At 47.6% G+C, this 19,933-nt stretch overlaps 2 protein-coding genes across 5 annotated transcripts in view; both read left to right on the top strand.

Moving 5' to 3' along the window:
* ddx27 (DEAD (Asp-Glu-Ala-Asp) box polypeptide 27) overlaps positions 1-4,350 on the top strand; it is a 7,902-nt gene extending 3,552 nt beyond the window's left edge. For 2 of the 4 annotated variants that reach the window (XM_008299082.1, XM_008299083.1), the window contains exons 6-20: positions 275-380; positions 592-765; positions 858-1,008; positions 1,117-1,216; positions 1,298-1,439; positions 1,614-1,767; positions 1,849-1,930; positions 2,237-2,414; positions 2,491-2,597; positions 3,045-3,138; positions 3,298-3,389; positions 3,479-3,602; positions 3,827-3,923; positions 4,088-4,147; positions 4,222-4,350. In XM_008299082.1, the coding sequence (XP_008297304.1) occupies positions 275-380; positions 592-765; positions 858-1,008; positions 1,117-1,216; positions 1,298-1,439; positions 1,614-1,767; positions 1,849-1,930; positions 2,237-2,414; positions 2,491-2,597; positions 3,045-3,138; positions 3,298-3,389; positions 3,479-3,602; positions 3,827-3,923; positions 4,088-4,147; positions 4,222-4,237 (1,677 nt within the window). In that variant the 3' untranslated portion in view covers positions 4,238-4,350. Of the gene's footprint in view, positions 1-274; positions 381-591; positions 766-857; positions 1,009-1,116; positions 1,217-1,297; positions 1,440-1,613; positions 1,768-1,848; positions 1,931-2,236; positions 2,415-2,490; positions 2,598-3,044; positions 3,139-3,297; positions 3,390-3,478; positions 3,603-3,826; positions 3,928-4,087; positions 4,148-4,221 lie in introns of those variants that run through there. The other 2 variants (XM_008299084.1, XM_008299085.1) reach the window with 2 other exon arrangements.
* A 6,126-nt stretch (positions 4,351-10,476) lies between these two features.
* The window catches only part of ccdc71 (coiled-coil domain containing 71), a 15,381-nt gene continuing 5,924 nt past the window's right edge, over positions 10,477-19,933 (top strand). The window contains exon 1 of the mRNA XM_008299092.1: positions 10,477-10,564. The gene's annotated coding sequence lies outside the window, so the exon portion shown is untranslated. The remainder of the gene's footprint in view (positions 10,565-19,933) is intronic.

Below are 19,933 nucleotides of genomic sequence, written 5' to 3' on the forward strand. Positions count from 1 at the left end.
CAGCATCAGTTACCATGGAGACCTAGCTCCACAGCATCACTTACCATGAACACCTAGCTCCACAGCATCAGTTACCATGGAAACCTAGCCCGGTAAAAAGATAGCCACCTTCGTGACACTAAAAACTCTGACTTTAAGCTCAGCATACCTGATAACCCACTGATCTGGCTTCGTAATTCAGTTGTTCAGTTGTTGTTGTTGTTGTCCTTGTCCTTGTCCTTGTCGTTTTCGTCGTCATCGTCATCATCAGTCACTTCCTGCTGGTTGTTTTCAGGCCGTCACTGCTCTGGGCTTTAAGCAGCCGACTCCCATCCAGAAGGCCTGTGTTCCTGTCGGCCTGCTGGGCAGAGACCTTTGCGCCTGCGCTGCTACTGGGACAGGTAACACCGTGTACTGGGACCAGTCTGTCATACTGGGACCAGATTAGTCCCACTGGGACCAGTCTGTCATACTGGGACCAGGTTAGTCATACGGGGACCAGTTTAGTCCCACTGGGATCAGTCTGTCATACTGGGACCAGTTTATTCCTACTGGGACCAGTCTGTCATACTGGGACCAGTCTGATTAATCCACTGGTTTTCTCTCTTCCAGGGAAGACGGCAGCCTTCATGTTGCCCGTGTTGGAGCGTTTGGTTTTTAAGCCCAGAACGTCCCAGGTGACCCGGGTGTTGGTTCTGGTTCCGACCAGAGAGCTGGGGATCCAGGTCCACTCTGTGGCCCGTCAGCTGGCCCAGTTCACCTCCATCACCACCTGCCTGGCTGTCGGTACGACTCTCCACCTGCTGTTCTGTTCACTTCTGTCTGGGCCAGCTGGACTCCGTCTGGTCTTCAGCTCACCTGTCCTGCTCTGTCTCCAGGTGGGTTGGATCTGAAGTCTCAGGAGGCGGCACTTAGGGCGGGGCCAGACATCCTGATCGCTACACCTGGTCGGTTGATCGATCACCTGCACAACACGCCGAGCTTCGAGCTGACTCACATTGAGATCCTGATCCTGGACGAGGCCGACAGGTAAAACCGACACCTGCAGAGGGAAGGTGTGACGGAACAACCACAGTCCGCTAACGCTCACCTGTGTAGCTCTGTGTAGTTCTTTATGGTTCTGTGCGGTTCTCTCAGGATGCTGGACGAGTACTTTGAAGAGCAGATGAAGGAGATCATCAGATTGTGTTCCTACAACAGACAGACGATGCTGTTCTCCGCCACCATGACAGAGGAGGTACGGTCTCATCCTGGTGTGGCAGGTGACCTGTGTCCAGGTGTCTCAGTGTGTCATGTGACCTGTGACCTGTGTCTCCAGGTGAAGGACCTGGCTGCAGTGTCGCTGAAACAGCCAATCAGGATCTTCGTTAACAGCAACACTGATGTGGCTCCGTTCCTGCGGCAGGAGTTCGTCCGAATCCGACCTCATAGAGAAGGAGACCGAGAGGCCGTGGTGGCAGGTAGGTGGTACTACTGCAGTACTGCTGGTTATACTGCAGTGCTGATGATAGTCCTGGTTAGCACTGCAGTACTGCTGGTACTACTACAGTACTGCAGTGTTATCAGCAGTAGCACTGCAGCATTATCAGCAGTAGTACTACGATAGTACTGCAGTACTCCCTCTGTGTTCTCAGCTCTGCTGACTCGGACGTTCCAGGACCATGTCATGTTGTTCACTCAGACGAGGAAACAGGCTCACCGGCTGCACATCCTGCTGGGCCTGATGGGCCTGAAGGTTGGAGAACTGCACGGAGAACTGAGCCAGAACCAGAGACTGGAGAACCTCAGGTACACACCAGGAGGAACCTTCTACCTTGGTTCTCCTGGTTTGCTGAGTTACTCACTGTTTTGTGTTTTCTGGCTCTCCAGACGTTTTAAAGATGAACAAATCGATATCTTGGTGGCGACGGACGTAGCAGCTCGAGGTCTGGACATCGATGGAGTTAAAACGGTGAGAGTTCTGCCAGAACACCGCCAAGTTCCTGTTACTGTTCCATTGGGTTCTGTCAGAACAAAAGTTAGTTACTGAAGTAGTCTACTTTGGTAAGTACTTACTTAAATAACTGTTGTACATGTAGAGAGATAAGCTGCTGTTTTTTACTGAAACTACCAATTTGACGTTTCTGACTGGTCTCCACCTGTCCGCCTCACCTGTCCGTCTCACCTGTCCGTCTCGCCTGTCCGTCTCACTTGTCCGTCTCACTTGTCCGTCTCACCTGTCTGTCTCACCTGTCTGTCTCACCTGTCGGCCTCTCAGGTGATAAACTTCACGATGCCGTCCACAGTCAAGCATTACGTCCACCGTGTGGGTCGGACTGCCAGAGCCGGTCGGTCGGGACGTTCGGTGTCTCTGGTCGGAGAGTCTGAGAGGAAGATGCTGAAGGAGGTGGTGAAGGCGGCCAAGAACAGCGTGAAGGCTCGCGTGCTGCCGCCAGGTACGCACACCTGAGACACAGTGTGACGATGGGCTGTACAGGTGAGTTCTGACCTAACTTCCTGTGTGTCCTGCAGAGGTCGTCCTGAAGTTCAGAGATCTGATCTCCAAACTAGAGAAAGACGTCGAAGCTGTGATGAAGCTGGAGAGAGAAGAAAGAGAGCTGGCAGCGTCTGAGGCCAAGGTACACCTGAACAGCAGTACACCTGAGCAACAGTTCAATGAATAGTTGTGTTTATGTTCTGTGGACTGACTATCTGTGTTCCTATGGTTCTGTGTGGAGCACTCTGAATGCCCTCGGCTACGACTCGTGCTCTACCTGTGTATGCAGCGTTAGTGAGCACAGCTGCAGCGCAGACAGTAGTGGTCTATGCAGTCAGTGTATACAGTAGTGCAGCTGTACTCTGAGTAGTACTGTCAGTAAAACTATCAGAGGATGCAGTAATAACAGAAGCAATGTTCCAGTATTACAGTAGTGCTGGATCTCTCAATATTAGTACTACAGAATAGTACTACTATTCTACATTACCAAAGTACTACAAGTACATATGATCTTTTTAAGGCGCATGTATCGTTTTTAGTGTTTATAATTCCAACTTTTATTTCTCTGTGTGTGTGTGTGTGTGTGCAGCTGAGTGTGGCTCAGAAGCGTCTCGATGGCTCCGCCTCCAGTCAATCACAGAGAGTTTGGTTTCAGACTCAACAAGAAAGAAAACAGAGTCGTAGTGAGTACAAATATACAAAGTACTTCATTCTGTGTAGTGCTGTCTAAGTATTGTATTATCAAAGTACTATATCTTATTGCACTTCTGTGTAGTATTGTAGTACTGCAGTACTGAGTAGCATTGCAGTACTGAGTGGTACCTTCTGTGACTGGTCTCCAGTGTCCAAGGCTCTGCAGGACTTCGATCTCGCTCTCAGAGGGAAGAAGAAGAGACAGAAGTTCCTGAAGGACGGCAAGAAGAAGGAGCTGACGGTAAAACAACGATCAGTAATCGATGACTGTGATCAGCTCTGAAGTCAACGACCTCCATCGATCAATAACTGCTGTGTTTGTGATGTCAGTCTGAGGAGCGCGCTCAGTTCGAGATCCTGAAGGCTCAGATGTTCGCCGAGCGAGCGGCCAAGAGAGAGAGACGGCCAAAGAGGGCGAGAGCCATGATGGAGGAGGAGGCGCCGCCAAGCAAAGGTACCGGTTCTGGTCCAGTCAGAAGGCAGGGCCGTCGTGTTCTAGTCCAGTCAGAGGACAGGACCGCTGTGTTCTGGTCCAGTTAGAGGCATTTTTTACTGGATCAGTAAAGTCCGGCTGGACAGTTCTCTCCTTTAATACCTTGAAGTGTTCTGACTCTGTGTCTCAGGTACGATATATGTAAAGATCTGATTGGATCACACGCTCTACCTCTCTCTGTGCAGCAGCCAATCAGAAAGCAGGAAAAGGAGGCAGGAAGTCAGCATTTGATAAAGAGCTGACCAACACCAGCAGCAAATCAGTGAGACAGTACAGAGCTGGGTAAGTCTGTCTGTCTGTCTGTCTGTCCACCTGTCCGTCTGTCTGTCCACATGTCTGTCTGTCTGTCTATCTACCTGTCTATCTACCTGTCCGTCTTCCTGTCTGTTAACCTGTCTGTCTAGCTGTCTGTCCACCTGTCTCACTGTCTGTCCGTTTCCCTCCAGGCCATCCTTCTCGGACAGGAAGCGTCTAGGTTTGGATCGGCAACGTCGTGGTGGTTCCAGGTGAGTCTCACCTGTTCAGCTCGGATCCAGGTGGATCTGCTCAGGTCTTATTGATGCTCTGTTGTGTTCTTCAGGTTCAAGAAGAAGTGAAGGACAACGTGGACGCAGCAGCTGTTCTTCTCTGATTCCTCCACCGTGTCTCCTTCTTCTTCGTCTTTTTGTTTGTTGAACCAGTTTTGAATAAAGTTGTGGTTTATGATTAACGCTCTGGTTCTGGTTCTGGTTCTGTACAGCTCATAGAAACACTGACAAGGCATTCCCAGCAGACGGTGACCTTCAGGGAACATGAAACAAACATTCCCTGTTATCGTTGAACCTTTAGGGAACAGTCAGGGAACGTTCCCTGAAGGTTCACTGAAAGTGTGCTGGATCTTTAGGGAACGTTTCCTGAAGGTTCATGTCTGCTGAACCTTCAGGAACCCTGAATCTTCTCTGAAGGTTCCCTAGATCTGGCTTTGTCCCTCATCATTAGAGAATATTTGTTACCCAAACTTTATCTGAACGTTGCTGTTGTGGAGCCTTTAGGGAACCCTGAATGTTCCCCAATAACCCTCAGATGCTGCAGTGCACCAAGACTGTTGTGTTCACTCTAACAGAAGCAGCTGTAGACAGTAAATGAACCTGGTGGAAGGTGAGGCAGCTGCTCATTCTGATTGGTTCAAATGTAAGGGGGCGGAGCTATGCAGAGTTTACAGCAACATGTTTCCTGAACTGGATTTTACTGTCGGTGCAGTTCTGCTAATGACCTGTGGGGGCAGCAGCATAATAATAATAATAATAAGAAGAAGAAGAAATTTTATTTATATAGCACTCAACAGGGTTACAAAGTGCTGTACAGATTCAAAGAGAAGTGTAAGAACAACATTAAACAACATTAAAAGAAGTAAAAAGCAAAAAATACATAAATAAAAAATGGTGATGGTGAAACACATAAAGCATGAAAGACAATAAAACAATAGAAAAATATATAAGAAAAATAAAACCCAGTAAAAGAAGACAATTAAAAGACAATAAAGGAATAAAACAGAAGATAGAATGTACCGCCCTTAATACTGTTATCAAATGGAGTAAAAGTACACTCATAAAACAACTCCTGTAAATGTGTTTTTAAAAGAGTTTTAAGGGAGGATGAAGTGCTGCAGATCTGATCTCCTCAGGGAGGCTGGTCCAGAGGGTGGAGGCTCTGACAGAAAAGGCCCGGTCGCCTTTGGTCCTCAGCCTAGGCTGTGGGCCGGTGAGCAGAGCATGACTCTAACCGTCGAGGGAGAAGTTCTGTTAGCAGCTGTCCAGGCGTCAACAGCAGAGAGAAGAAAGAACTTCAAACGCTGCATTAACTGAGTCAAAGTGACATTGCGACTTCTGGTCAGAACCTCCAGCTAACACGTTAACATGCTAACAGCTGTTGTGTTGATGGGATCTGTTAAAGTCTGCTCACAGACATGAAGCAGAAAATCCTCCAAATGAGAAGCTTAAAGAAGCGAATGTTCGGCTCCAGCGTCGACCAGTTTTCAGGTAATGAAGCGTTTCAGCTGCTGAGGAGATAATATTGCACATAAAACGATTTCTGTCGATCTGCAAATATCATCAGATAATGACTTTTAAATGATATTTGAGTTAACAGGATACAACAAGAGAACCAGGACAGGTTTGACTTTGCTGCTTCATAAATGTTCATAGTTTGTATTCGTTAAATAATTAGTTTTGCTCCGACAGGTTCTGTGAGAACAACTGATGCCGATTATGTTCACAGCAGCTAAATGTCCAATACTTGTAAAAAAGACCATTTAGAACGTTCCCGTTTGATCGTCTTTGATTATTCTGAAACCTTTGTAGCATGAAATGTGAATGTTTATGAAGATATCTGTGAACTTTTAGCTTCAGATAAAAGATGTCGGATTCTTCTGTCTTTGTCTCTCATTCCAGTCTGAGTCCGTTTGAACAACAACATCTGAGGAAGTATTCAAGATAAAAACCTGAAAGTTTCTCTGTTGGTTCTCATCATGTCACTGATTCAGAATCTGTGATACTGACAGTAGGTCAATAATCAGATTACAGGTGAGTTAAAATATGACTAAAAAAAAAAGAGAAGCAGATGTTTTGTGATCCAGATGTCGCTGCAGGTCTCAACAAGACAAACGTGTAGAAAAGTTTAATATTAATAGCAGCGGAAACATCAGCGCCAGTCTGATCCGAGTAGAGTGCTGCAGTGTAAGTGGTTCTAGAAACATCCATCCATCATCTCTACACCTTAATCCTCACAAGAGTCATGGGGGGCGGAGCCTATCCCAGCTGACTCAGGGTGAAGGCAGGTTCACCTGGACAGGTAACCAGTCTATCACAGGGCTACACTTAGAGACAGACAACCAAGCACACTCACATTCACACCTACGGACAATTTAGAATCACCAATTAACCTCAACATGTTTCTGGACTGGGCTGTCTAGGGCTCAGTAGTTAGCACCGTGGCCTCACAGTAGAAGGTCGCCGGTTGGCGTCCCGGTGAGGACACCCAGGATCTTTCTGCGTGGAGTCTCCATGTTCTCCCTGTGCAGCGTGGGTTCTCTCCGGGTTCTCCGGCTTCCTCCCAAGGCAGGAGTTCACTCTTACCCGAAAATGTTGACAAACTGATCTTATGGCACAAACTATGAAGAGAGCGTCGGTAGGCCAGTCAAATGTCCGCTCCTGTAAATAGATACCGCTGTTCTGCACGACGCCTGCTGGATACGTTTGTCAGTTTGTAAATATGTATGTGTTTTTAAATGCCCTTTACTGTGTGAATAAATAAACAAATAATATAAATAAATAAACAGTGTTCTGTCAATATACCCACCGTATAGCCAGAGCCCAGTCATTCCCATTTGGACCAACCCAACACAGCATGTGACAAAATCAGCGTCGTGTGTGCGTTAGTTGTTGTGTTTTTTCCAGGATTCTGATTGGCTAGCACGACTGTCTTCCCAGTACACTGCCCCATGTAGGTCTGGCAGCTCATAGCAGCTCGTAATGTCGTGTTTATTTGGGTTTGTGTAAACAAAGACTTTGTTGAATGTTTTTGAAAACGTAGATCCGTTTTTTGTAAATAGTTCGCTATGTGTTAACGTGGCCTCAGTTTATCAGCCAGAAGCTGTAAAAAACAGAAAGAAACATTGGATTTGACATTTTGTTTTGGCCTTTTTGTGCCTTTATTTGATAGAACAGTGAGAGAGAGACAGGAAAGTGGGGAGAAGAATGGGGGAAGGACGTGTGGGAAAGGGCCATGAGCGGGATTCAAACTCATGACCTCCACATGGGGACTGTAGCCCTGTACATGGGACGCCAGCTCAACCAGGCGAGCTATAGCGGCGCCTGGATTTTACATTTTCTGAAGGTTCTTTAACAAACCTGACACTGAGATGAAAATCCAACCTCCTGGATCAATAAATAAACGCAGTATGGATCAGAACCAGAGAACAGAGGAGCCAGTTGGTGGAGACACATTCAGCTGATGGTGGAACATCTTTCTACATGATGGTGGAATATCTTTCTACATCTCATGGTGGAACATCTTTCTACAGCTGATGGTGGAACATCTTTCTACATCTGATGGTGGAACATCTCTCTACATCTGATGGTGGAACATCTTTCTACATCTGATGGTGGAACATCTTTCTACTGATGGTGGAACATCTTTCTACATCTGATGGTGGAACATCTCTCTACATCTGATGGTGGAACATCTTTCTACAGCTGATGGAGGAACATCAGCATGAAAAGCTGGTTCCATCTACATGCTTTGAACCACAGGTTGTGTTTTATCTGGTAAATCAGCAGGAACAGAAATGTGTTAATAATTAATGTTCACAGCAAATAAAACGTGTCCTGCTCTGTATCACCACTCAGCCCAGCGCTGTGTTCTGGTGGGAAACATGCTGGATAAAATCCTCTCTGCCGTCTGAGGAACAGCAAAATGCTAAAAAAGAATCTTTTGCACATGAATTTCAAATCTGTGCTTTAAAGTTCTGAACCCATGGAGGATTCTAACCGACTCTGCAGCTCCACAGAAACTACCGGTTTGGTTTTATAGCAGGTTCTGATGGAGGGTGAAGTGGAACAGCTGAGTCCCAGACAGCAGATCAGGTTCTGTTCACTATTTACTGATCCACTATTTGGGACCCTAAACTAGCGTTAGCATTCAGTACTTGGGGAAAATTTGTTGGGTCCAGAAAGTTCCTATCAGTGTCTGTCTATGGATGGATCCATGGTTCTACTAGAACCCAGTCTCTGGTCACATTTCACCAACTGTTGAGGCTCTAACATAAGCAGAACCTGATGTGGTGAAGTTGTACCAGACAAGGTTCTGGTTTTACATGTTCAGACTAAATGTTGATGTGGATCATTGGTAGGAACCCGAACCTGGAGTCCACAGGTTCTAGATGTGGGTTTATGTGAGCAGAGCTACAGGTTTGTGGTTTGTGTTTGTTGTTTCGTCTCATGTTGTTCATGTTTTATGTTTTTTGTGTCTCAACATGGTCATTCTGGACCTTGTTGTAGTTTTGTGTCTCATTAATGTCTTTATGTGTCGTTTTGTGTCTCTCTGGGAGAGTTTTGTCAGTTTTTTAAAAATTTTGTGTCTCATTTTTGTGATGTTTTTGTCTTCTTGTTGCTGTTGGTCCAGTTCTTTGATGTTCTGACCTGGAAAATGTTGATGTGGACTCGTAGAACAGTATTTAAAGCCGTCTGTTGGAGGTCTCATGCAAAAGTACAAATGAACATGTAATGGGGCAATCAGGAGACCTGCTTACAGAGTTTTGTGGACGTCATCGAGTTTCAGCGTCTAACTTCTGGTGGAGCTTTGTTTGATTTGTCCTCGTCACAGACAGGATTCGAAGGTTTAGCCTCTAGTATCTTAGCTCAGCCTGAACCTGAGCCATGTTTCATCCATTAGACTCAGTACAGTTTCACTCACAGCTTAGAGAATAATGACCCTCACCAGTGTTGGATGTCATCTGAGTTTTCCCCTGAAGTGTGTTGCTTCCAGCTGTTCAGGACTAGTTCCTCTGAGTTTATTACAAAGGTGACCATCACAAACTGACCTCATGACCATTAATGAACCGAGACGAGACCCGGGGGGAAGTATTAAGGACATAAACTTGGTCATGTGACTATATTAGAAAATAGTCAATAAAGACCACTTTTAAAAACTTTTGGACAAGTTTGAGCCTTTCTGTTTACGCTGCTGTGTCGGATCCATCAACTTCGACCACAACGTTCATGCTGAGTCACCAAAACCAACGAGTTTATACTCTGTGTTTGTGGCTGCCGGAAGAGTTCAACCCACAAACACAACAACAGCCTGAAGCCCCCCAGTGGTAACAAGGGGTGTCAAAGAGTGAAGTAGTATACTACAGTATAATACAGCATGTCAGAGTACAGTTTGATGTAGTATACTACAGTATAATACAGCACGTCAGAGTACAGTGTGACGTAGTATACTACAGTATAATACAGCATAATACAGCACGTCAGAGTACGGTGTGACGTAGGATGGTATATGGTGTGCTACTATAGTATGTTGTTGTAGTACATATATAGTGTAGTATCTGATGTCGTAGTACACTATGTGATAGCACAGAATGCCACAGTGTAGTGTGTAGTAGTATGGTACATGGTGTGGTGGTGGAGTATGTGATAGCGTGGTATGTTGTACACAGTATGGTAGTAGTGTATGTTGTACACAGTATGGTAGTACAGCATGTTGTACACAGTATGGTAGTTGTGTATGTTGTACTATGGAATAGAACGTAGATTCAGAGTCGTGCTGTAGTTATGTTTCTGTGCTCATCCCCAACCAAACAGTAACTAAATGAATAGATGTGTTTTTCTGACATTATGCAGGTGTGTTTTAGACACCTGTATTGCGTAGCTCCGCCTCCTGCTCACCTGTGTGGTAAATTAAATGTACCTCTGGTGTTGAGCCACAGACACGAGGTTCAGCCAGGACCAGCTGGACTCTGCCTCCAGCCTGTAACCGGACCCTCGGCCATAGAGCTGTTTGTTCAGGAGCCTCAGCTTCCGGCCGCCATCTTTGTTTGAAGAGTTTAACCCACAAACACAGAAACGGGCTGAAGCCCCGCCCCGCCGTGACGTCAGTGCGCGCTCAGGTTTCTGGGATTGCAGTTGGACTGTTTAGTCTCATCGACTGCAGGTGAGCTTCACCTGCCGGGATTAATCCGGTTTAGCTGTGTTCGGCTGAACTGGAGCTGCTCGCTCGGCTCCCCACCCCCACCCCTCGGCCAGAGCCCGCCCCCTCCGCTCGCTCCCCGGCAGCCTCCGCCTCTCCTCCCGCTCTGTCATCCACACCGCTGTTGTTGCAGCCATTTTACCGTGGAGCGTCGGCACAGCGGCGACCGGAGGATGCCGAGACAGCGCCGTTAAAAGGTAATCCCACTTGGCTCCCCGAGCACGTTCACTTCTGTCGGTAGCCCGCAGGTTCCCGGCTCCGCTAACGCGTCTGTGGAGCGGAGGCCCGCCGGCCGGAGGGGCAGCGGGAGCCGCCACGACTCGGAGCGGCAGACGGAGCGACGGCGGCGGGCAGAGCAGCTCGGCGCTGGTCGCTGGCGCTTCACAGGTCCGTGAGAAAAATGGCGTCTTTCAGAAAGCGCTGAAAGTTGTAGGATTCCGTTTGGCGGCTGCTGAACAAACGTTTGGCCTGAGTTCTTTAAGTGTTCTTTCAGTGTTGTTCAAAGGAGCCTGGCGCCGTTGGCAGGGGGCGCTAGAGAGCAGCGGCGGAGCTCTGCGCTGGCTGTGTGGCTGGACCAGTGTTAGCTCACATGTTGGTTAGCATGTCTGACCAACTCTGAGTCACATTTCTTTGTTGTCTTCGGTCATAAACACTTGGTTTGTTTAAATCAACTTCCTAAAGTGTTGCTGACAGTAGCCTGGTGCCTTCAGCCAGGGGGCGCTGGAGAGCAGCCACGCAGGGCTGAGCTCGTATTGGTGAACATGCGTTTAGCGTTTCTGACATGGTTAGCTTCAGGTTTCTTTGTTCTGTCTCGTCGTTAACACATCAGTTTGCCTTTGTTGACTTAATTAGGAAAACTATTTTAAAAAGCACATAGTTGCTAACAGTCGTTAATAGATGTTAATGTTTGCAGGAAAACTCGGTGAGCCTACATTTGGACTCGCTAAACATTGTTTAGACAGCTGCATATCTTCCACTAGCTAGCCTGCGTAGTGGCACTTCTAACATAGCTAAAGTTTAGTGACTTTATTTTAGTTTCTTTGTTCTTTTCTGTCAGTAAACACATCCGTTTGGTTTGTTTAAATTCAGAACACAAATTTATAACAATTTACTTGAACAAGATTTGAATTAAACTGGGCCTTCAACCAGGGGGCGCTAGAGAGCAGTGGCGGCACTCTGCGCTCGCTGTGTGACTGAACCAGTGTTAGCTAGCATGTTGGTTAGCATGTCTGACCGACTCTGAGTCACATTTCTTTGTTGTCTTTGGTCGTAAACACTTGGTTTGTTTAAATCAACTTCCTACAGTGTTGCTGACAGTAGCCTGGTGCCTTCAGCCAGGGGGCGCTGGAGAGCAGCCACGCAGGTTTGTGCTCCTATTGTAGCTCAATCCTGTGTCGGGGAACTATAGTGAACTATATAATACTCGACTTTTAAAGTTGTTAGTTTTGTTTAGCCGGGCGCTGTTGAGCTTCCCGGCTACGTAGGTTTGTGTTTGTATTGTAGCTATAGCCTGTATTAGCTAGCCTCTAGCCTGTTTGCTAGCGTTTCTGACATAGCTGGTTAAAATGTATTGATGCCATTTCAGGTTTCTTTGTTCTGTTCAGACAGTAAACATCAGTTTGTCTGGTTTGTTTAAACCAGGAAGACGTAAATATAACATCAGTTTGTCTGGTTTGTTTAAACCAGGAAGAGGTAGATATAACATCAGTTTCATGTTCGACCAGCTGCAGTCTTCCAAAGTAAATAATGTCACATGGATTTATATTTGAAAGGGAAATCATAGGGTCATGCACAGTCTGTCAGGTTATAAGGTAAACCCCATACACATTTGGCCTTTAATGAACATTGAGTCAACCAGGAGGCGCTAGAGAGCAGCGGTGTAGGTTTGTACTCGTACTGTAGCTTAGTCCTCCACTAGCTAGCCTCGTTAGCTTTTTTGACATCATTAGTTATAATATGGTGACTCCATTTCAGTTGTTTTTCCAACACGTATTAGTTTGCCTGTTTTAGATTAGGAATGTAAATTTTAAGTAGGGGTAGATGTGATAATCATTGATTAAATTGATTATTTGTTGCATTAAATGAAGTAGACGTCTTTTCTGATACTTACGTTTGCTCTTGAACTAGCTTGGGTTAGCACAGTTTACATAAGCTGCAAAAAATAGTGATTTAATCTAAAATTGCTGAAATCAGTCGGAAAAAAAAGTGTTAAACAGAGTAAACGTGCTGCGGTCGGTCTGCCACAGTAAATAACCTGTAACGTCGTTTAGGCCACGTTTACACACAGCTGGGCATTTACAAAAACAGATCGACGTTTTCAAAACAATCACATTGTTAGGAGCTGCTATGAGCTGCCAGACCTATAGGGGGCAGTGTAACGAGAAACATACAGCCATGCTAGCCAATCAGAATCCTGGAAAAAACTGTAAGCATGGTCGCACACGTATGACACTGTGAAGCTTTACTGTGACGTCAGACTCCTCCGCCTCCTGTCCACGTGCAGGCGTAAAGACGGAGTTTTTCCAGATCTCCACTTTGGCCGGAGTTTTCAGAAATGATCGTTTTCGGTGACTCGTAGCTTCATTTACGTGCAAACCAAAGGCTCGCTGAGCTCGCCGTTGTTCCTACGTGTAAACGAGGCCTCAGTATAGAAGTTCTGTCCCGTGGCTCTCATGCAGCAGCTCTCTCTCTGCACGTCCCGCCCACAGTGCAACATCTGTTGTTTACACGGAGAGACAGAGAGTGAGCAGATGGGAGCAGCTCTTTGCCCTGTTAGCCATGAAGCTAACGTAGCGCGTAACTGTGACAATGTTGCACAACTAATGTCATTCGTCAAGGAGCTTAACGGTGCTAGATCATGTACCAGTACCAAGTGTTACTGCGGCCCTGTACCAAGTGTTACCGTGGCCCGGTACCCTTCCCCGATGAAGACGTTACTCTTTGAGAAAATAGTCTAAATACAGCTGCTGTAGATGTATTCCAGGTTTTGCTCAAAGTCTGTTGTAATCTCTTCACAGCAGTTTGATTCGTAACTGCTTAACAACAACATGCTGTTCTGTCGAAAAAGACTAAATCTAAACTTGTGCCTGAAAATGTGCCTCCAATAATCAGTTTGCTCCGACCAGACTGGACTCCTCGGTGCGACCGAGTCATCGTCAGGGATTGGCTCAGATCAACAGTCACATGACCAACATTCACAGATTTGTTTCGGCTGAACTGCAGGTCGTGTTTTCAAAGAGCAGACAGGAGACGGAAGCTAAATACAAAGAGCCACCGTTGTTTTTCTGGTTGTCAGCAAGTTGTTGGAGGATACGTGTCACATGGTGGAACATGGCTGTAGAGTCGCTGTGCAGAACGTGTACGAGCGCAGCATTGTGGAGGCTGTACGACACCTACAGCGCTAAGTTCTGAGTCGTGCAGCCCAGTGGGCCCACATGCTGGCACCTCTCAGACTCCAGCTACGTGACAATCAGCAGAACTGGACTGATGGTTGGTCAGCGTTGGGCTTCTTTATTTTTAAATCATGTAGCTTAAACTTTTTCAAAAACAACTGCATGTAGTTCCTTTCCAGGCAGATAGGGTTCCTAGAAACTGTTTGTATTTGTGTAAACCGAAGCTCTCAGACTCGTTATCGCATCGCTGTGAATTGTAGCGTCAGCATGTTAGAATCCTCAGATCCACTGCTGGGCCGAGCAGAGAGGATTCCATCAGGGTAGATGCTGGGCTTGGTAGCGGTTAGCGGGCCCGGTTCTCAACTTGTGTTGGTATTTAATGTAGAAGCTGTTCATTAGAAAAGTGCTGTTTTGATGTTGACCTGGTGAAGTACGTCTGTTGTTTTGCTTCTACAGGATCTCCTGGATGGACTCCAGGGTGAGACGGAGATCTCTGTATGCACAGTGACTAGCGAGGGGCTACTACAGTGTCAACCTGAAATCACAGCAACTGTTGGGGCAAAGCTGTATCCACAGAAATGCATTTCTATCTGTGTGACAGTCGGTCCACTGATTAAGTGCAGTTAATGATTTAACTAATGGCTGAATAAGACGGTCACGATGTCAGCTAACGTATTGTAGACCAGCTGCAGTACTTGGTTGTTCCACCAGGGGGAGCCTCTCACTGCTGACTCAGCTGCAGCCAACAAAGCATCAGGGCTTTAGGTTGAGCTGCAGGCAGTGTCTCCACAGAGAGGAGAGGACACGAGGACGGAGTTAAACCGTGTGGAGCCGGCCTGGTTTAGCCTTTGGCCACTTTTCATTGTCAGCAGGAGAAACCGTTTGGTCAAATTAAAAATTCATCACTAATCAGCATTTGGCAGAACTAAACAATACAAGAAATTCACATTTTTAAATTTGTTTTCCACTTTCACTGGTGTCCATCGTCCTGCTGACAGAGTTCTGAGTTCTGGCTCCTCCTTCACGTGGTTCTGGTTCCTCAGAGCTGCAGGACTTTAGTGAAACATGAGCCAGTGAAGGAGCATGACCAGAAACACTACCCATAAGCTGCTAGAAGTGCAGAGGCTCAGCAGAAATACTTACCTAACTAAACTAGCATCAGCAGCCAAGTACTGCCTGTGTGTTCTGGACCCTGTCGGACGCTGCCCCGGGGTGGAAGTGTCCCCCGACCGCACCGAGTATTCAGATATTCATCATTAATTGGGCCTGAATATCCAGAGAGCAGAAAGTGCTATTGGGACCAGCCCTACTAGTTATTATAACAACTATGATCAATAATTAACAACTAATGAGCCTTCCAGCATCAAGCCCTCCTCGTATCTGGACCTCCGTCTGGACAATCCGACAGCCTTGCTATCCGACACAGAAGAAGGTTTCACGTTTAGCGTCGGGTTAACGAGTCACGGCTGTAGTTTGAAATGAGACATGTAGAAAAACAGTGGTTCTGAGTCTGTCGGCTGAACGCTTTACTGTCAGACAGGTGAAGATGATTCTGTTCATACGCTCTCCAGCTTTTGAATGCGCCGGCAGGTTTTAGGATTCAGAGGGTTAATTAGAACAGAGGAGTGAACGATGAAAGCATTAATGAAGCAAAATGACAGGGTTTAAAATAAATGGGCTCCTTTGGAGAGTTGTTGGTGCTGACAGTGAATTTATTTGATGAATTCAAGCTGTTCTGGACAGAACTCTGCCCCGTCAGAACAATCAGATGTTCCTGGTCCTATCAGAACCTGGACTATCTCACACAATGAAAACTACAGACGGAACATCAAATCCTGACGCCAGCAGTAAATGAATAGAACACGGCGAGTTTACGAGCCAGCGGTTTGTGAGCGATGGCTTCAGCAGCTGGGCTTGGATGAGTCCGTTCACAGCATTCAGAGGAAGTCCAGGTGTGATGCTGCAAGCTGAACCTGCAGACACTTGGTTCTCCTGATTAGAACCTGGACAGAACCGCTGTAGACACTCAGACACAGCGATGCTTGATGGCTGGGAGTCGGGCTGACAGCTGACGCTTGGGACCGCCGAACGTTAACGGCTGTTTATTGATGAGGGGATAGATTCAGAACCAGAACCTGTGACTGAATGTGATCAACAGGAACAGGAGCGGTGCCGTTTGAGCGTCACACGACATGATGAACATCGATCCGTTTGCTTCCTGCAGTTCTGTCTGCTGTTCTGGGTCTGCTCTCTCTGTTCTGTCCACTAAGGCGCCGATCGTAAAGCACAATTAGTTATTGATTCAGTGGCTGCCTCCTTGCTTAGCTGCTAGCCGTTAGCCTCTGGAAAGCAGCTGATGTCCTGGTCTGTGCTGCTGTTTGTGCTGGTGTTGGTCTGTGTGTCTGCAGAGAGACGATCCGTCAGAACAGTTGATCTGACTTTAGACGCTGGTACGGGGCTCCGGGTGGCGCTAGCAGCAGTCTAGGAGGCACAGCTAGCCTCTTAGCGATAGCCGTATCATCAGAAGAGTCCTGTAACGCTAGCATCCTCTCTCTCTCTGTAAACAACACCACTGATTGGCTGTTGCTCATAACATGTAACAGCCAATCAGATCGTGCTGTGGGCGGGACTGAGAGCTGCTGCATGAGAGCCAAGAGAAGCATTTGGGACGATCAGCCAATGAAATAATAGCAGCTAAAAATGTAAATGGTTCGATATCCACAGCGTGTGGAGCCGGCGTTGTGTTCTGTCTTCTCCATCCAGAGGAAACCTGGAGGTGGAGTCTGGTTCTGATTCCTGTGGTTCTGACGGCCGTAGTGACAGAAGACCCGTCTGAGCTTTCTGTCTGCGTAGAGCTCCGTGACTTCACATCGCAGTGAAAAGTGAGTGTTAAACAGAGAAGCGCAGCAGCTCATGCTGTGGACACGCTCGTCACAGTGACGGTTCTGCACAGCTGGCTGCTCCAGCTGTTGGGCCTTTACTCCGACTGCTGCAGCTTCAGCCGTCTGTATGCGTTAGAGGCAGCAGCAGCATGATTCATGCAGGACGGAGGCGCAGGAGCTCATGATGTGTACATCGAAGTGGATCATAAACAACGATCAGGACGCTCCTCCTCACAGACAGACCATCAGCGCTTCTTGTTCAGGCCCACCAGGTTCTGCTGCCTCACTTTAGCATCTCGTTCACGCACCAGGTGAAGCTGCTGCGCTCGTTAGTCTGTGTGTTCGACCGGAGCTGCACTAAGAGTCCACAAGCCACGGCTCAGAACCTCCGTCTGACCTCCTGTGGAAACCAGCTGCTATTAGTTAGATCACACATGGACAAGATCCTCTGAGCTCTGAGCAGGTTGACACATGGACTAGATCCTCTGAGCAGGTCCACACGTGGACTAGATCCTCTGAGCAGATCCAGGGCGTTTCAGCCCTCTGAGGTTCGTGTTTCTCTGCAGCGTTGGTCACAGCTGTACTAAGAATCTCAGAAGTTTTAGTTTTTTTACAGAATCTGGTTTGAGCAAACTGTTTCTTCTACGCCTCCTTTAGATGGTTCGCTTCAAGGGCAGTAATCAGATTACTTCTACAGCAGAGTATCTGCTCTGATGTCAGATTACAAACCAACAGTTCATATTGTTAGATTAACTTCAGGCTCCACAGCAGGAACTAGACTAGAGGGAGCTTCTCTGGTTCCTTCAATCTTTATCTGCTGACAGACCCAGTCTTCCTCAGCATGGAGGAGACCAGAGTCCACTAAGTTCTGCTCACATGTTCTGATGGAGGAGACCAGAGTCCACTAAGTTCTGCTCACATGTTCTCACGTTCTTCACTCTGTTTCCTTCAGCTGCTCTACCTTTCTCTGGAAAACACCTCACACTGTCCAGGTCCTGGTTCCACTTGGTTCTGGTGTAGAAGTGCTTGATGATGTTGTTCTCTGGATGTTCTCCTGCTGAAATGTTCCTCTTCTTCATCTGGTCAGCCAGTATCCTGGTTCATCCTCAGACATTCATGGAGCATCTAGAAACGTCATCAACACCTTCTGCCCTAATGCAGCCCCATATCATGATGCTGCCACCTCCGTGCTTCACTGTCAGGACCATGCATCCACTGTGGTGGTCCTGGTCAGGTTCACACCAAACATCTGGACTCCATGTGAGCCCAACACATTGATCTCCATCTGACCAGAGGATGTTCTCCAGCATCCATCAGGCTTCTGTTCATGTTCTCTGGTGAACTTTGATGTGGAAGTTTAGCTGTGAGCAGCAGCCAGGTTTAGTTCTGGTCCTCCGTCCATAGAGGCTGATGTTCTGATGGGTCCTTCACTGATGAGCCTGGTGCTGAGTCTGGAGCAGCTGCCTCTGTCTGGTTCTGCTGCTGCGTTGCAGTAGAAGCGTTGCAGCTAATTGTGAGCGCAGAATACTGTATTTGCTGTTTAGTGCGTTTCTGGGTCACCCTCTGGGTCGAGCTCAGCGGGCCTTTTGTTTATGTGATCCCAGCGCTGAGCAGAACGTGTTCCTCAGCTGGATAACAGGTCCGCTGCATGTCACCGTGTTCTGGCGGCGTGTTTCCAGCCGTGTGAGCATGCAGACGGGCAGAACAGCAACGCTCACGGCGGTTCTGCTTCTAACACGGTGCTTTGTGTGTCGAGTGGCTGCTCTGGTGCATCAAATCAAGCGCTCCCTGTTCAGCAGCTAACCGGCCAATCAGAGGCTTTGTGTCAGCTCTCTGATTAGCTGCTCTGTAACCGCACGGCTGCAGCTGCATTTCACCACCAACGCAACCTGCAGAGGGTTCGACCCGCTGAGCTGTCCGCTGGCTGCCACAGCACACGGTAAAGCAGCAGGTCCTGGTTCTGCAGAAAGATTTGGTGGTTTTAAGGCTGATTTTATGAAGCATCCTGGGTGGAGACGGGTCCAGTTCCTTCACTCTGTCTCCACATGAAGTCCTGGAGAAGGAGAGAGGCCTCAGACGTCTTCTGGCATCAACCGGAAACAGATTGTGTTTAAATCATGTGACTGCTGGTGGCAGCTGAAGGACTTCTCAGCTCTGAGCGGTTCTGAGAGGTTCTGATGCTTGTAGTGAGTTTTTAAATGAGACGTGTGGAATAAAGTGACTGTGATGCTTCGGTTTATTGGGTTTCCAACAGAACAGTTCTGGTTCAGGAAGCTGGAGATGTGCTGTGTTTAAAGTCCAGCTGCTGTGGTTCTGGCGGCGTGAAAACAAACTGCTCTGTTCTGAATGCTGGTTTGTCACATCTGGAATAATTCTGCGCTGACCTGCGGGTATGTTTAGCTCCAGAACCGGTCATGTTGGTGAGCATCACAGATGAATCACTGCTGACATGATGAGCAGCGTCCACAGAGGAGCTGCTGTTGGGCGCTCTGACCGTCAGCCTGCGTCTCATCGGCCGTGGGTTCGTCTGTTTCATCTGTGACGACGCTGTGAGCAGGATGTAGATAATGAAACACCTTTCATTAGCAGGTGTGACTGCAGACGTCCTTCTGGCTGATCGCTGGGCCTGATCGCGTTCACCGGGCTGAACCGCGTCTGTTTAATGAATAAATGAGCAGCTTGTTCCTCCGCCCTGATGAAAGATAAACACAACGGGGCCTTTAATGTCATGTCTGAGGTGGAAAATCACCGACGGAGGACGTCTCTACCTCATTAAGGCAGCAGGTTCTCTGCTGCTCCTCTGGGACCTTTCGCTGGAGGATCTGTGAAAACCTCGTCAGGTTTTGTTCGCCGGCTCTAACGGGTCTGTGATTGCGCTTCGACAGCTGCTTCCTGCAGAGCCACACACTCCACCAATCAGTGCAGCCGATTAGCCTCTGAGCTGCAGCCGTGAAGAAACGTTGATGATGAAGTGGGGACAGGAATGATGGAGGGGTGAATGGATGGATGCAGCTGCAGGCTACTGACAGCAGAACCAGACCAGAGTTCTTCTGAGCATCGATGAATGCTGTGAGTCACTGCCAGGCTGCAGGTGAACGTTAGCTAGCAGCTACGTCTGTTGTCTGACGGGCGCTTTTTTTACCTCACAGACAGATGTGCTCGACTCTCCTGGTGTTTCATTATGAAGGCTACAGATGGGCATCTTTTACGAATCGACCATCGGTCTGATATTTGGCGTTTTCAGACTGAGTCCACGAAGTGGAGCTGCTCCTACATGTGGTGTCAGAGACAT

Source organism: Stegastes partitus, unplaced genomic scaffold (genome assembly GCF_000690725.1).
Source record: "Stegastes partitus isolate 25-593 unplaced genomic scaffold, Stegastes_partitus-1.0.2 Scaffold1380, whole genome shotgun sequence".
Taxonomy (NCBI): domain Eukaryota; kingdom Metazoa; phylum Chordata; class Actinopteri; family Pomacentridae; genus Stegastes; species Stegastes partitus.